General features: G+C 41.6%; 1 protein-coding gene across 10 annotated transcripts in view; it reads left to right on the top strand.

The window, feature by feature from the left end:
- The window catches only part of KIAA0753 (KIAA0753 ortholog), a 68,810-nt gene that overhangs the window by 39,269 nt on the left and 12,054 nt on the right, over positions 1-17,487 (top strand). For 5 of the 10 annotated variants that reach the window (XM_019659844.1, XM_019659842.1, XM_019659846.1 and 2 more), the window contains 8 exons: positions 2,172-2,404; positions 3,696-3,862; positions 5,413-5,532; positions 6,621-6,710; positions 9,307-9,385; positions 10,790-10,873; positions 13,710-13,895; positions 15,032-15,110. In XM_019659844.1, the coding sequence (XP_019515389.1) occupies positions 2,172-2,404; positions 3,696-3,862; positions 5,413-5,532; positions 6,621-6,710; positions 9,307-9,385; positions 10,790-10,873; positions 13,710-13,895; positions 15,032-15,110 (1,038 nt within the window). Of the gene's footprint in view, positions 1-2,171; positions 2,405-3,695; positions 3,863-3,916; positions 3,991-5,412; positions 5,533-6,620; positions 6,711-6,947; positions 7,038-9,306; positions 9,386-10,789; positions 10,874-13,709; positions 13,896-15,031; positions 15,111-17,487 lie in introns of all 10 variants that reach the window. The other 5 variants (XM_019659845.1, XM_019659850.1, XM_019659849.1 and 2 more) reach the window with 5 other exon arrangements.

Raw genomic sequence — 17,487 nt, 5'->3', positions numbered from 1 at the left:
TTTCTAGAACAATCGACTTGCTTTCCCAACTGGCTTGGACCAGTTCACTGCTGCACGAGGCGCTTGTGAGAGCACTTGTTTTTCCACATCCTTGTTTATACTTGGTATTTCACATTAAAAATTCTCCCCCAATCTGGTGGATGTTAAATTGTACCTCACTGTTTTAATTTGGATTTTTCTGATGACTGGTGATCAGCTTTTCATGTCTTTATTGACAGTTCAGTTTTTCTGTCTAAATTGCTAGTTTCTATCCTTTGCTTCTTTCTCTATTGGATTGTTTATTTTTCTTGACAGATTTGTAGATAGATTCTGGATGTTGAACCTATGTTAATTGTGCATTGCAGATATCTACTTGCAGACTCTGGCTTGTCTGTTGACTTGATGGTGTCTTTTTTTTTTTTTTAAGATTTTATTGGGGAATCGGGGAAGGGGAACAGACAAGTTGCTGTCCTTTTGTTCTTCAGTCTAGTTGTGGAGGACGTCGCTTCACTGGCCCATGTTGGTATTATCATTGAGCTCTTCCCGGGTGAGGCAGATCGGTTGCCAGCCTCTGGACGGCCACACATGGTAGCTTATAGAAGCCTACTGCAGCCTTACTGCAGCCTACGCCGTCGCCGGCGACTCACGGCAGCCCAGCTCCAGGTCGAGCTGTAGAGGGTGCAGCGTCAGTGGCCCTCATGTGGGATCCAAACCGGGGCCCTGCTGCTCAGAGCTGGCATCCCAAGCCAGCTCTTAACCAACGTGCCACTCTGCTGGCCCCTTGTTGGTGTGTTTTTGTCAAAAGGAAGTTGTAGCTTAGTGTAATTAAATTTAAATATATTACTATTATATTTCAGTTTAAGAAAGCCTTTTCTGCCCTGATGTTGTCATCATATTTTTCTTATACTTTCTTCTAAAAGCTTTGAAGTCTTCCTTTCATATTCAGGTCTTTGTTCCATTTAGAATTTAAGTGTTCAGTGTGAGGCAAGGATCCTGTTTTATTTTGTTACTTGTAGACAGGAATAGTCTCAGCTATTGGACAAGCCGGTTCACACTCACGCTGTGTCATGCTGCCCTTGTCATACCCGTTTTGCTTCATTGGTCTCTGCCTGTTGCTGCTTCTTCACTCCCACACTGCCTTAATTCTTACAGCTTTATCACGAGCACTGTATCTCTGGTGGAATGAGACTCCCACCCCCGTCCCACTCCCCACTTTGTTGTTTTTCACAATTATTTGGGCTATCTTAGGATTTTACTCTTCATAAGAATTTTAGGATCAGCCTGTTTAGAGCCACAAAAAAAAGTTGGGATTTTTATTGAATTTGCATTTGAGATCACTTTGGGGGGAAACTGACATCTTTACAGCTTCATTCAGGAAAATAATTTATTCTTTTAATCTTCTTTCATGTCCTTTAAAAAGACCTTTGAATTTTTATGTAAAAGCCTTGTGTATCTTTTGTTAGATTTCTTCCTAAGTGCCTTATAGTTCTTGTTGCCAATGTTAATGGGTAATTTTTTTTCTCTAACATTTTCTCTGATTAGTTATTTTGATAAGTGGGAATGATACTGATTCTTGTATGTTTTTCTTTTATCCAGAAACATTGCTGGACTCTCCTCTTAGTTGTAATTGTTTATCGTAGATTCTTTTGGATTTTCTATATAAAAAGCATTATCTCATCTTCAAATAAGGACAGTTTTATTCCCCTTCCCATTGCTAGCTGAATGTCACGTATGGAGTTCACACGTTATTCTGTATCAAATTAGGAGCCATCAAAGTTTTCGAGAGAGAAGCGACATTTAAATATTTCCATTTTAGAAAACAATTTTGGTAGCCAGGTGAAGGTGTGATGATGATAAAGAAGGGGTCAGTTAGGAGGTGCTATTATTAGAGTCACAAGATATTGCAAGCCTGACCTTGGGTGGTGGCAGAAAGGAAAGAAGGCGAGAGATAAGCACAGGAGCAACTTTAGAATTGGGGTCAAAGGGACCAGGTGAATGAGTAAATGTGGGGGGTGACGCTTCGATTTCTGCCTGTAGAAGTGTAGCAGTCATAGGCTTTAGCAACAAAACACCTCCGTTCTTAACAGGTCTGGGATAGATACTTGAAGCTTATCTGTCTGTAGATAATCATTCTCCCCCGACTTGATTTAAATACATTTCCCTCAGTCTGCCCTTCTGAAATCTCCACATAGATAATTATCAACCTGATAAAGAGCTTCCAGTGACCAAGAGGTTGGAGAACGACTTTGATGTTTTAGATGTGGATATGCTTCCAGAAGACGCTCCCTCTATTGGAGACCAAAATGCAAGCTTCCAAGAAGAGGCATTCGCCCAGACTGAAACAAATACAGTGGGAAAGAAGCCTGTGGCTGAGCACGTGCCATTTCGGAAGAAAGATACTCTGCCGTCGGCAAGACTACAGCAAGTATGAAAACACTTCTTCCTTTTGGCCCATTCGTATTAACCTGACACTGTCCAAGTTCACATAGGCTAGTAAGAGGCGGAGCCAGGATTTGAGTTCTCAGGCATCTGACTGCCAGAGCCCTTAAGTCCAACTATCTAAATTCAGCTGACTTAGCTTAGCTCTTGGTTGTTTTTATTTTTTTAACAAAAAATAACAATTTTTAATGTTGTTGCTAGAACAGGGTGTTCTCTGCTCTGACTTGGTAAGATCCTAAATAATTTGATACCAAGGTCCTAATTGGGCAGGCTATTTTAAAATTGTTTTTTCCTGCTTCTGATTTGGAATTGTGAAATTTAAAGGGGTTAAGATTTGGTACCTGCTAAAGATAAATATTGATAAATAATAACCACTCGATATTAGAAGGCATCCTAGGGTGAGTACTTTCTACTATGGCTTTGGGAGCCAGCTGGCTTGAAACTATATTATATTTTAAGCTTCTATTTAAAATTTAACTTAAGGCCCTACCAGTGGAGAACTGGCCGGAAGACAACCTCCTAGTCGAAATATCCTTAATAATGTGGTTACTGCCATTTGATAGTGCTGTCCCGAGGATTCTCTAGCAAACTGATATATTATCAAGTGACCCCAGAAAAAGGATATTTAGCAGTTACCACCAGTTACTGGTAGATCATGGATTTGGATCAAGTCTTTATTCCTTTCCAAACAGACTCTTAGGGGGACGTGGGGGTGGGTCATTGGGAAGTCAGGTGTGCACTCAGCTTGGTGCTCTTCTCCAGGGACAGCTTGGTTCTCTGTAGCGTTTTGAAGTAGCCTGACTCATCCAGTTTAGATGGCGTGTGCCTTTCTCCTTTATCATCATACTCTTCCTACAGTAACCTGTTTAACCTTCTAGAAACAATTTCATCTTCTAGAAACCCATTTTACAGATGAGAAACCTGAGGCTTAGTGAGGTTAAAAGCTTTCTAACCAGAATGTTTCACAGTTTATCTCTTTTTTTGTTTGTTTGTTTAGGGAAAAATATAAAAATAAATATATTTTATATAAAAAGATGACAAAGCTAGGAATTCCAATTTTATACCTTCTCTCCCCCCTCCCCTGCCCCAACCATGGTTGTGATAGTATAATTTACACCCTCCTCCAAATTTCTAACACAGGGCTTTCCAGTTTTGTTTTTGCTGAATGGATGGATGCATTAATAGCATAGAGGCACTTGAAGCTTCACTGAGCCAGAGGCTAAAACCAGTTTCTTTGATGTCCATTTGACTTTATAATTCGTATTTCTCTCTCACAGGGATTCCACAAAGCTGAAAAAAGTAGATCAACCCAATCTCACAGCAAAAGCAGGTTGGAACGGACAACAGTCTCATCCAGATTAAAAGTGAGCCAACAGCCTGTGAAAGACTCTAGGCCTCCTTGGATACCTCCAAACCCCACGTCCCCGCCAGCATCTCCTAAATGGTATGTCAAATTCAAGGGACCATGTGGGTATGTGATTTAATTTTCCCTCCACAGGTCCAAGGTGATCTATTGTTTAGAGCAAATAAAGCAACAGCCGTGGTGCCCATTAAAAAGAAAAGCTTATTTGGGTGAGTAATACATGGGACACTTTTGTCTTAAAGCCCTTGGTTCCCTTTTTCTACCTGACTATGGGCTACCCCATAGGCCACCCCAACATCCTGTGGACATCTGTGTATGTCGTTGTATGGAGGGAGGGTCACGGGCTTCCCTTCACTTGTCTCTTCACCCAATAGATTCTAGTTACTCGAGGCCAGGAACTGTGCCTTCCCTATAGCTAAATGTTTAATGCCTAGCACAGTGCCTGGTACTTAGTAAATCTTAGTGGGCATTCAGCAAATCTTTGCTGAATGAATAAATACTTTAAAGTAGTTCTAATTCCAAGTGAAGATAATTATGAATTATGAAACCATACATACCTCATAGATACTTTCCTGACTGCAAGGGACAGCTAGGATAATGCTCACATCATTGCCATGTCACCCTCATTCATAGCACCTGGAAAATGAGGAGCTAGAGAGTAGGTATGGTCCTCCACAGCCAGCGGGGTCGTTACGTGGAAATAGTCTTTGGGGACTTGGTTAAAGATAAAGGGGAGCCTGTTTACCATAGGACAGTAGTTCTTGAAAGCACAGTGGGAAGGACCAGGAGGTAGGACAGTAAAAGGAAGGCAACAGAAAGCAGTAATGTGGGGAGAAAAACGAGTGAAAAGTTAGATGACTCAAGGGATCTGCCCTTTGGGAGCCTGGCAGACGACAGGATGAGAAGCCTGGTCCAGTAGATTCCCCTTAAGACTGAATGATTCTGAATGAATGGTTATACTTATCTGTCAACCCTCGCTTTACAGTTGAAGAAACCATGTCTAGAGAATTTAATGTCTTGCTTATCTAGCAGAGCTGGGACTAATACCAGGTCTTCTGATTTCATAATGTGCTTTTTCGTCTATCTGCTCTAAATTCTGTATTTTTATCTATGTGTTAGTATAGAAATGTGAATTCAGTTGGTAAGCTTATAAACATATCAATCAGTTGAAGTTTCTATTGCAAGCTAAAAATATGCAATGGACTGTCTTCTACAGTGTATGGTGGGGGAGGGGAGAGGACCAGGCTGCTAGCTCAGTGCTGGATTAAGCCTTGTAAAGGTACAGAATTGCCCTGTAATATGGAATGTAATTAGTGACCCAGATCCATATGTTATAACTGGGTTTTATTGAAGTTCACCCATTATTCTAGAATTGACAGGTTTTATTTTTTTAATTTTTTCATTTTAATAGTGATTGCTCCCATGAAGCAAAGGTAAACTTCTCCCCTTTAACCCTGAGCCTGAATTCTGGAGGCGCTCACCCTTCCTCACACTTGTTCCCACGTTTGGGCACCATGCTAGGGATCAGCATTCACGTAATGCTCTTGTCTTTGCTGAGGTGGCACCTTCTAATGAGTCATTGGGTGTGAAGCGAATGGTTTTATAAAAGTATACTTTTCCGTTTTTTGCAGTGCTGCATGGTTAAAGGCGAAATCTAGCCCCAAACATGCCACAAAAGAGCAGTCTGTCCAGCAAGAAAATCCTCAAGAGGAAAGTCCATTAAGAGGTGCCATTGAGCAAGAAGCAGTTAGGTTTGTGCGGGTGTTTTCCAAAATTTAAGGGCCCCTTTCATGTAGATTCTAAAGTGAACTCTTTCTTCTCTTCCCTATGTGTAAAGTTGGTGAATTAAAATGTCAGTTACTAACCTTTTCTGTCCAATGATGAAGCTTAGACAGGAACCCCTCTTTTATTCCTTCTTATTTCATTTTTTCAAAAATTATGTGTGTCAGTGGTCTACCAGTTGCTTGTTTTGTATATGGTACAGTTGTGAGCTCTACAGAGACTTTACTAAAAAGGGCAAAAGAGACAAAATCCCAGCCCCTGAGTTTACTGAGTTTACACTCAGTAGGGAGGATATGTCATTAGCTGTAATTTAAGATAGAACATGGTATCTTAAAACGAAAGGGTTAAGAACTGAGAGATTTTAGAACGGGAACAGGATGCTTCTTGCTGCAGAGATCCAGGATTCATGGAGGGAGATAGAAATAAATTAGGACTTAAAGAATAGGCCTGAAATAGGGGGTGATGAGGTAAGTGAGAACATTCCATGAGTAGACAGCAGCAAAAACAGGTCTTTCTGCATTTGTTTGGCTGAAATTGTTCTTGCAGTTACAGGAAAGCAAAAATGAAAATGGGCCATTAAGTAATTCGATGACATTCACATATCCGAAACTCAAAGAATCAAAGCCCTTCCACCTGCAGTAAAGTTGTTCAGAGTTAGCTTTTCCTTTCTGTTTTCATTTGACTTCACTGTGTCTTTATGGCTCTGTTGGGAGTCCATCTCTTTGTCTAGACTTGTAGCCACAGCAGCAGCTTTATTTTTTATAGTCGAACAAGAAATCCTAAGTCCACTGATGGCTAGTTTTCTTGAGAATATTCGTGGGCAGTTTTTTGTTGCCCTGCACCCTAGCTAGGAGTGCTTTTGCACAGAAATGTCTTTTTACACAGAACGGTCCATGGAGAACTTTACAGGTAACGGAGAGATTGCGTTACCTCTGGAGCCCTTCATGGAGCCAAGATTGGTGTTCCAGGGGATCCTGACTACTATTCTCTTTCTGTGGTCATGATGCCCTGCAGGTCGAGGCAGAATTGGTGTGACTCTGTTTGTATTGTCTGCTAGACTTGCTTGGCTTGATGCCGAAACTTCCAAAAGATTGAAGGAACTTGGCGAATTAAAAGCTGAAGAAACGGACAAAATGCAAAACCAGAGGTAAAGATCTGTTTCTGAGGTAGAGAAAGATAAAGCAGGCCTGTTCTATATCATCCAGCTATTTTAACAACGAATTGAGATTGTTTAGAGGTGTAGTCACACAGTTTATTGGCTGCCTGCCTGCTTAGCAGACTTTGAAGTCACCTAAGAAGCCTACAGTGGAGCCAAGATTAGAGCCCAAGGGAGTCCTGGCTGCTTTCAGGAGAGTTAAGGTGACTGTTTTGTACTGTGCTCCAGGCTCGATTGGCTTGATGCTGAAACTTCCAGAAGAACAAAGGAATTGAATAAACTCAAAACTGAAGAAATGGATAGACTTCAAAACTTGAAGTATGGGTTTGGTTCTGAGGAAGAATAGTGAATGCTTGCCTATCCTAATTGGTTTGGAGAGTTTTACCAGCTAAGCTGGGCTCTTTAGGCCTAATCTCACTAAATGAATAGATGAGTGAGTGAATGAAGGAATGAACGAATGAATACCTGCATGCCTATATGTGTTTTATACAGTATTTCTGCTAGGAAGTACTTCTTTTGTGTGAAGTTTGAATGATAACAGAAGAAACGTCTACAATTTGGGGGCCTTCTGTCTAAAAGATGAGTCTCATATCTGTTTGTGTTGCGCTCAAAGGTGCTTTTCTCTTGGCCCTGTAGAAGGTTATTGTGCATGTCTGCTCATGTGAGGGAATGCACAGAAATGTCTTTTTAGCTTAAATGTAGCCTAAGGTTTTTGAATAGGTTGCCTTTTTCCATGTGCCCCCTAATAGAGTTAACACCCTAACTATTAAGCATGAAGGAGTTTGTGAGAAGATTAGTTGATGCTGCAGCTCCTGCAATTGACTCATTTTTCTAGCCCTGATAATAATTCACCCTGAAGTCAAATGAACAGAATTCTCATTGCAACAGCTGTGCATTCTGTCACCAGTCAGGATAGAGCATTCATTCCCAGACTGGAAGGGCTGTGGCTCTATTGTTAGGGGGCCAAGATTTTTGTTTGTTTTTGTCTATAGTTAACATTTCAAGTTATACAATCACGGCATCTTAGGTTTTGAAGGATCTTTTTCCGCAGCTGATGCTTCCAGCCCCTCTGGCCTATCTCCATGAAGTAACTGTCCAGCATGTTCATGCACCGCCCCTGCGATGGGATGGCCGCCACCATTTGGGGCAGCCCATTCCTCAGTTATCTGTAGCAATTAGAAGGGACTACCTTAGATTGTGCTGGAATTGGATTCCCTGTGACTTTAATTCATCCTCTGGGCTATATAAAAAATGTAATCCTCTGTACCCCAGGTATCCCTTTGAGTACTTTTTTATTAAAAAAATCATACATGTAGAAGAATGCACACATAGAATCCAAAATACTACAAAATGAACACCCGTGCTACATATATGATCACCACCCCAGACCAAGAAACAGAGCATCAGCCCTACTCTAAAAACCCCGTGTGTGTCTCTTCAGTGGCATCCTCTTCTTCACCAGAGCTAACAAGGTCCTGATTCCTGTGAGTCTTTTCATTGCCCTTATTCATCAATCCATCACCTAAAACTGAGAGGCAAGCGCAACCCTTGCTCAACAAGGAAAGAGCAATGCTGCTGGTCCTAGAGGGAGATCCCCAGGGCCAGGCAGGCTGAGCAGAGCCTGGCTCGGAATCTGACGTGAGCTTCCATGAGGGTTTTTAGGCGCCCACCCCAGGAAGTTGATGGGCAAGGTCACGAGTGGGTCCTTGCAAACATTGGCCTTACCACATTTGGGGCACCTGGAAGTGAGCCAGGTACACTGGAGTTCTGGAAGAAACCTGGTCAGGAAGACAGTGGACTGCCCTGGATAGTTTGTTCCATTTTATTGTTGAGTAGTATTCTATTGTATGAATACCCCACAGTCTACTTATCCATTCTCTGTGAATGAACATGTGGGCTGTTTCCCATCTTTAGTTAGTATGGGAGTTCCTTTATAGTTGCTCCCCATCCTAACTGACATTTAGTATTGTCTGTCTTTTTAATGTGAGCCATTCTGGTGAGAGTGTGTTGGTATCTTGTTTGGTTTTAATTTTCATTTTCTTGTGCCTGTTTAAGTCAATAGTGCAGATGGTGTGGGTTCTCAGTATTTCCCATTACTGGCCAAGAATTCAGCTTTCTCAGGCCAGCTAAGTTAGTTATTTTGTCCAGTTTTCCAGCACCATTTTTTTTTCTTTCTTTTGTGGGTTTATATCTATGTTATTGTGGGGTTTGAGGAGGGAACAAAATTAGTTTCATTTGTCTTCCACCCTGTTTAGGCAGCCATTTTTCTTTTCAAATATGCTGAGACCCTAACGTACTTCGTCAGATGTTATCTAAAGCCTAGTCCTCCAAGTGGGGTCCAGAGCCAGAGGTTTCGCATCACCTGGGAGCCTGTTGGAAATGCAGGATCTCAAGCCTCACTTAGACCAACTGAATCAGAATCTGCATTTTAACAAGATCCCCAGGGGACTTGTATGGCCATGAAAATTAGGGAAGCACTGTGGGTTTATAATCGTTTGATTTTCCTTCACCTGGAGTGGTAAATAAATATGCAAAATAGGACAATTTCTTGCTTTCGATTTTAATTTTCAATTTTATTTCTAAATAGCATTTCTGCCACCCAGTTAGCAGACAAGGTTGGGAAGGCGGTCCTGGAGCGTTTGAAGCCTCTCCTGGTCCAGGCTCAGGTAACGCAGTTCCTCTCACTTGCTTGCCTTGTGGAAGCTCTAGAATAAGAAGAGTTGCTCTAGAGGTCGTGCTGACCCTTTATAGGGCTGCGTGTCTGGCAGCTGGAGGCTGCAGGCTCCCTGTGCGGTGTGGGAAGGGCGCTGCCAGGACCCCGTGTCGGCTCCCGCAGACCACCACACACTATTGGTGTGCCTTCCGGTGTGGGCTAGGGATGAAGCCCGGGGGGGAGAGAGAAAGTCCCACTTTTGAGATCAGTGAGATTTAGTTCGGGGAATGAGTTTAGGTTGCAGTTTCCATTCTTAATCAAATAGATCTATTGGTGATGTTAGTGTCAAATTAACTGCTTCCACTCTGATCCTGTGCTCCGCACCTCAGTGGTTTGGAATGGTTGGCTCTGTTTTCCTAAAGGAGAGGATGCTAGGACAGCTCCTGTGCACAAACCAGTACTTTTCTAAAGATGCAGTTGCACACAGCATCACCAACAGGTTGTGTCATCTCCCTATAAGCAGTAAGCTGAATGCTATGGCCAGACCCTGTAGGTCCACCCTGTAAATAGAATGAATAGAGGAGGCCACAGAAGAATATTATCATCTTAAATGGAACGAATGGAACGAATTCTGGGTCCCTGGATAGGCCACTGAATTTCAGTATCTCTAGTTTAAGAAATGTTAGGGGTGACCAGGTGGCTCAGTTGGTTAGAGCGTGTGCTCTGAACAACAAGGCTGCCAGTTCGATTCCCACATGGGCCAGTGAGCTGCGCCCTCCACAACTAGATTGAAAACAGCAATGAGCTGAGCTGCCAGTGGGCGGCCAGATAGCTCAATTGGTTAAAGTGCATGCTCTTAACAACAGGGTTGCCAGTTCGACTCCCACATGGGATGGTGGGCTGTGCCCCCTGCAACTAGATTGAAAGTGGCAATTGGACTTGGAGCTGGGCTGCACCCTCCACAACAAAGACTGAAAGACAACAACTTGACTTGGAGCTGATGGGTCCTGGAAAAAACACACAGTTACACCCCCCCCCCCCAAAAAAAAGTTAAATTATGATTAGTGTTCATGGAAATCTCAGGAATATAGAACTAGGAAGGCACTCAGAGACCAAATCATTCCAACCTCCTCATTTTATCAATGAGGAAACTGTGGAACAGAGAGGTAGAGTAATTGCATCAAAACAACGCAGCTACTCAGACAATGTTTATAAAGTTGAGGGAAGAAAGGGGGCAGAAAGCCAAGATCAACATGTAGCATTTAAATTCATGGTGACAAAGTGCTTTGAATTGCTGCAAAAAGCCTCATGTAGCTAAAGCTGATGAACACAGAAGTTATTCTGGTAAAAGAATTCATTTGTACCGTATGGGTTGTACATTGTTATAATTCATGAACATGCTTGTCTGTTTTGATAGAGAGTCAATTCTTCTCTGGAAGCAGATACTCATTTGGAGGGTCAGCCGTCAGTGAGCACAGCGACAGCCCAGCCTACAGAGGAGGTGTGTGTTGTGTGGTGTGGGTATTACAGACTGACACTGGTGTTATTACGGGGTAATGCCTTCGGGTGTCAGGAAAATCATGTGCAGATTGCTGTGCAAACACGAGATTATCCTACTCCAGAAGGGTGGAAGTTATTTTTTACATTTGGTATGTCAGTTCTTACAGTGTATATTTAGCATTATGACTTAGATCAGCCTTGCAAACAGCTCACAGAAATCTCTCGAGCCGCAGGTTTTTGTCAGCGGCTCTTTCCCTCTCCTCCTGATGACAGAATGTGGGTGCCCTGCGTGACCCTGAATGTTGATGGCCTGCAGCAGAAGAATGGCTGTCCTCATTTCCTTTTATTTAGCCTAGTTTTGCTCATTACCGGCCTAATTTCCTTTATACGTAGGGGCCTCCTATTTGTTGTTAAGCAAGCAGGTTTTCAGAGCCCAATAATGACCTGTGTCTGACCTAAGAGAGAGCAAAGGTAGAGCAGGAAAAAAACGATAGCATTTGAGTGGGGGGAAAAAACCCAACCCGTTCCGTGGTTGTCCACCCTTGCGCTCTTCCTCGGGAGGACTGTGGTTCATCTGTGCAGGAATGTTCCCGCCCTGCCTGGGGCTGTGAGTGGCAGGGGCCAGTTGCACCCACCGCGTCTTTGTGGAGGTTGGAAAGAAGTTAATGCTTCATGTGCTCAGAGCAAGTGTGAAGGTTTCCGAGTTAGAAGGGAGTTGGGATGAAGCTCCACCAGCCCAACGACCTTAGGAACAGGAAGAAAGTAGCTTTTGTGAGAAGGTGCAGCCCTATTCTAATGATTAAGCAATGGTTTAGCTGCAGCATTTTTGCATCACCTTTGTATTATAAGTTTACGGTACCAATATTTTGGGACAGAATCTCATGTCACATGAGGCTTCTAAGATTGCGTTCCGCTCTTACACATCAGGTGTGCTGTGGGTTGATGTTTTGTACTGCACAGCCATCGAATAATACTTGTTTCCTAGCAAAGTAATGAGACCCACAACTAACTAGGGAGGCGACTCCAATATGGCATTTTCTATGAAAGAAAAATGAAATGATTATGTTGTCAGTGAAGTAGACGTGTTTGAATATTATTAAGAATGATCAGCCTTCTATATAAGAATTGTACTGTAGGCATTAAATAGTCTTTAATACAGTTTATTGAAAAAGTATCTCTATCCAGTATTTAGTATTCTGGGATGCTGTTAAACATCAGGATTGTTGGGAAGAGTTCCCCAGGCAGCACCATCAAGAGTTAATGTTTACAAATAAAGGAATAAAAACAAACAAACCGAAAACTTTATCAAAGTTGGCATGATGAAGGAAAAAGAACGATTTTTTGCTGTGTTAACTTAAAAAAAGAGCTGTGTGACCTTGAGTGCAAATTCTCGGAATTCTCATTTCTAAAATGGAGAAGACACTTGCTGCACTTTGCAAGTAAAATACAACTCTCAGTAGATTTACTTATAGATAAGACAATTTCTGATATCAGGACAAAGCTCTTAGAAGGGTACCATTATAAAATATTTGTCTGTTGCTGCTGCTGCTGTCATTAACTGAACTTACAAATGAAATATATTTTTCCAAAATGTTTTTTTTAAGTTATATATGCACATGGCTAAAAATGTAAACAGTTCTGAAAAAGTATAATATTAAAAATTAAACCTCCCCACAAAGATACCATATGTTGTTCTGTACCCAGCTTTTTTCTTTACATTTTGGTGATCTTTCCATATCAGCATATTGAGACCTTCCTTATCTCTTTTAATGGCATATAGTACCCTTAATATTCCATTCTTTATAGATGAAAACTATTACACGTATAGATACACACATCTTAATTAACTAGACCTATATTATTGGTTTACTTGTCTCTAGATTTTTTGTAATTCTATTGTATTGGTTATTCAACTAATTTTTATTTCTTTAACTTTGATTAAGGTTGGACATGTCTTCATATCTTTATTGGTCATTCATACATTTTCTTCTGTGAACTATTAAAAGGTTTTTAAAATTGGTTATGGCAGTAACCATTCATTGAGTGTCTTACTTTTTGCCAGCCACTGTGCATAAGTGTCCCAATATGCAAGTGCTCATGTAATCCTTACAGCTCTGAAATATCTGATAATTATTTCCATATTACAAATGAGAGGATTGAGGCCGAGGGAGGTTACGTGAACTTGCCTACAGTTGCAGGCATATCAGTGGACAGAACCAGGATTTCGTCCCAGAAATGTGTCATTCCAAAGCCTGCTATCATTTCGTTAGCAGATACTGTTTGCAAAAGCCTCTTTCAGAGCAGATTCTAGACATATATTAGAATTATAATATCTAGACATACGTATATTAGAATCAAAAGAAATACAATGCATGTGAAAATGCTTTGTAAGGTATAAAGTGTTTTGTGAATGTCAAGAATACAAAATCAAGAAAGGCTGGCCAAGCTCTGCCAGGTTATATGTAGGTAGAAAGTCTCAAAACAAGATGTCTTTCCAAAAGCACTGAACCAAACAAGAATAGATACATCCCCTGGAGTCTGAGACATGCAAAATATTGGGCATCTTTCTGAGTTTAGCACAAGGAACATATTTGCTTTACCAACTGGCAAAACAGGTAATAACAATAATTTACAAGGACAATAATGGTATTATTTGGTTATTAATGCTACCATTTAAATGACTATGGTAAAAAACTGTACTGATGTGATTGCGTTTGATATTTACTGACCTAAGAGAGGTTTGATTTAATGTAGAAACTCTGCCAGATGAACCATTAATCTCGAAGTTCCTGTGTTATCTTTGTGTTGTCCTTCCATTCCCCTCCCTTGTTTTGTAGACTACTGCTGTTGATTGTGAATCCAACAACGTTCGTCCGCTAGATAATTCTTTAGAAAATTCCTCTCGTGAGTCCTGGGCCATGACTCATTCCAAGATCTTGGAGCCTGACGCCTTCGCCTCTTTGGGGGACAGCAAGGACAGCTCCCGTCTGAAGGCCATGTTGATGCGAATAGAGGAAATGGAGGTAAGGCCTGGTGCTGCTGGCTCCGGCTGGCCGGGGGACTGGCCTCTGCCCAGTGCAGCTTATGTAGCTTACGTAGCTCTAGTGCTTCAGAATCATACGGTCGTGGCTTCAAATCCTGCCTTAACTGCCAACTGAGCGCAGGACCTTGGTGAAGTTACTTACCCTCTCTAATAAGTAGGGTGTTTTTAAAGATAAAATGAGGCATGAAGTAAAGATAAAATGAAGCATGAAGTGACACTGCCTGACAACTCAGGGAGTGATCATTGTTAATATTCCCCAGTATCACTGATACATGATTCGAAAAACACCAGGCCCATCGACTCCTTCATCCCTCCGTGTGTCAGCGCTGTTCCGTTGCCTCTTCTGCCCCACGAGCATGTGATCCTGACAAATCACAGATAAGCTTACCTTTTCATTCCCATGGGACCACATTAGGATGCTTTTTCTCAGAATTTTTGACCTCAGAAATTACCCAGCTCAACCCTGGGATTGTTCAGAACAGGAAATTGAGACACAATAATGGAGTGATGAGGCCAAGGTCACAAAATAATTCCTGCCACAGGTGGGATGAGAATCCAGGTCTCCTAACTCCCAGTTCAGCATTTTCTTTTCAACTGCACTGTGATTAAATCTCACTTTGGCTTTGCTGCTAAATAAAAACACTATAGAGAAAACAATTTTTTGTTGCTTTTTAAAAATTTAAAGATTTATCCTAGTCGTGGAACTGATTTCCCCGTCTTGGGGGTAACTACCTAGACCTGAAGTGTCCGAAATGGTAGTCTCTAGCCACATGTGGCCATTTAAATGTGAATTAAGATTAAACACACTACTCACATTTCAAGTAGTCAATAGTTTGTGGCTGCTATATTGGACATGGCAAATATAGAACATTTCCATCATCATAGCAAGTTCTTGTGGGCAGCGGTGGTCTCAATTAGATTAACTAGATTAATAGCTTCATTTTAGTTTAGACCTCACTTCATAAACTGATCACTTCCTAGCCTGGCAGATGCCCATTTCTGGCAGGGTGTCTGTATCAAACGTATCTGCTGAACTGTTACATTCTTACTAGCTCTGGTTTGTAATGAAACTAATTTTTTCTCATAAATTAAACTTGTTTTTTGTTTTGTTTTAAGAAATTCCAGGAGGAAGTTCGCCACAGATATAATACAGTTTATACTAATCCTCATCTTGGGATGCAGGAAGAAAAAAATGGTGAGTGTTCCTTCCACTTTTTTCCCAACATTATATTCTGAAAAATTTCAAACGTACAGAAAAGTTGAAAAAAATTCCACAGTAGACACCCATATGCTCACCTTCTAGATTCTACAATTAAAATGTTGCTGTATTTGCTTTATCTTATGTCTATTTATCCTCTATCCATCCATCAATGTTTCTTATTTTTGGATGCCTTTTAAGGTTCGTTACAGACATCAGTACATGTCATCCTAAACATTTCAACATTTGTATCAACAGCTAGCGTTTAATATTTATTTATGGCTCTTTTTTAAAAAAAATAAAATTTACATATAATAAAGTGCACAGATCTTAACTGTGTTATTTGATGGGTTTTGATAAACAGATACACCTTTGTTACCTAAACTCCTTTCAAAACAGACTGTATCTTCACCTTAGAAAGTTCCCTATGCTCCTTCCCAGTTAGTTCTCTACCACCCAGCCAACCACTGTGCTTTTTTTCACTATAGATTGGTTTTGCCTGTTGTAGAATTTCATATAAATGGAGTTAGACATGCATGTCCTCTTTTGTCTAAGGCTTGTTTCATGCAGCATGATGTTTTATAGATCTATCTATGTTACTTATTTCCTATTACCACTGTAACAGATTTACGTTTATAACACAAATTTAGTGGTTTAAAACACAGATTTGGGGGTGGCCGGTTAGCTCAGTTGTTTAGAGCGTGGTGCTGATGACACCAAAAGGTTGCCAGTTTGATCCCCGCATAGGGCCACTGTGAGCTGTGCCCTCCTTTAAAAAACAAACAGAAACTCCTTTAAAAAGATAAATAAATAAAATAAAATACAATCCTCTCTCTTCTACTCATTTGGACAAGATGCCTCCCTTTATCAAATTTTCTCTGAATATGAGTGCTCAAAACAAAAAACAACAACAACAGAAAAAGCCCCACAGATTTATTCTCTTACAGCTCTGGAGGTCCAAAGTCTAAAGTGAGTCTTAAAGGGCTAAACTCGGGGTGTTGGCAGCTTCTAAGGCTGCCTGCTGCCCTTGACTTGTGGCCATAAGACTCCAGGCTCCACTGCTGTTGTCACATTGCCTTCTCTTCTGTAATCACATCTTCCCATGAGTGCCTGTTTTAAGGACACTTTGGTCACATTTAGGGCTCACCCCAATAGTCCAGGATACTCTCCCATCTCAAGATCCTTAATGTAAAGTCCCTCTTGCCAGGGAGGGGAACATTCGCAGTTTCCAGGGATTAGCAGGTGGACACCTTGGGGGGCATTAGGCAGCCTGCCACCCTGTATATCAGTAGTTCATTCCTTCTCAGTGCTCGTTTTGTCCCCTAATAGATAACCATTTGTTCTCATACCATTTGTTGAAAAGACTTCACTTTTCTCTTCCACTTTAAAAAATTTATATATGTGCATTTTGGCTGCAGTTGCTAGGCTACTATCACAATTTTCGCTGGGAAGTGTTATTCAAATTCTGTTTGAGTCATGCTTAAGTAACTACCTTCCTCAATGAAAGGAGGAGAATAAAATGTGGTTAAACATTACCTCTAAGGGAATTCAAGCATGATGAGCACTGAGGGATGTAAAGGAAATTATGGGTATAGAAGGTTTGTAACAGCAGCCTATGTTGCATATATTTTTTTCCCCCCAAAGATTTTATTGGGGAATTGGGGGAGGGGAACAGTGTTGGGGAATTGGGGAAGGGGAACAGCCAAGTTGTTGTCCTTCAATCTTAGTTTGTAGAGGGCACAGCTAGCTCAGCTTCAAGTCCAGTTGCCATCTGGCCACCCGTTGGCAGCTCGCGGCCACTCAGGTCAAGTGCTGTGTTCAATCTTAGTTGCGGGGGGGCGGGGGGGGGGCGTAGCCCACCATCCCATGTGGGAGTTGAACCGGCAACCTTGTTGTTAGGAGCATGTGCTCTCACCAGCTGAGCCATCCTGCCACCTGTTGGCAGCTCATTGGCAGCTCAGCTTGGGTGCAGCTCACTGGCCCATGTGGGAAGCAAACCGGTGACCCTGTTGCTCAGAGCTCATGCTCTTAACTGATCCACACAGCCGGCCCTAATTTTGTTATTTAATATGAGTTTGGGGTATTGTGTTAGAAAAAGTATTCTCCATGTCAAATTTTGACAGAAGGATGAACCATCTAAACACAATACTAATATTTTTTTTTATGTTTTCTGTAAGTTTCAAGCACTCTATTCTATGCTCATGTCTTCCCACCAACGCCGCTGCAGCTCCCATGATCATCCTCATATAACAGGCAAACCACTCTTCAAGGCCTGACTCACATGATCCCACTTGTGCTGTGCTTGCAGTGCTTTTCTTGGTGTTCCTACCCTGGAACTTGGCTGTGGACTCCCTTTTTGCCTGTGAGCTCCCAT

Source organism: Hipposideros armiger, unplaced genomic scaffold (genome assembly GCF_001890085.2).
Source record: "Hipposideros armiger isolate ML-2016 unplaced genomic scaffold, ASM189008v1 scaffold_304, whole genome shotgun sequence".
NCBI lineage: Eukaryota > Metazoa > Chordata > Mammalia > Chiroptera > Hipposideridae > Hipposideros > Hipposideros armiger.
This window is presented reverse-complemented; position numbering and strand designations above follow the sequence as displayed.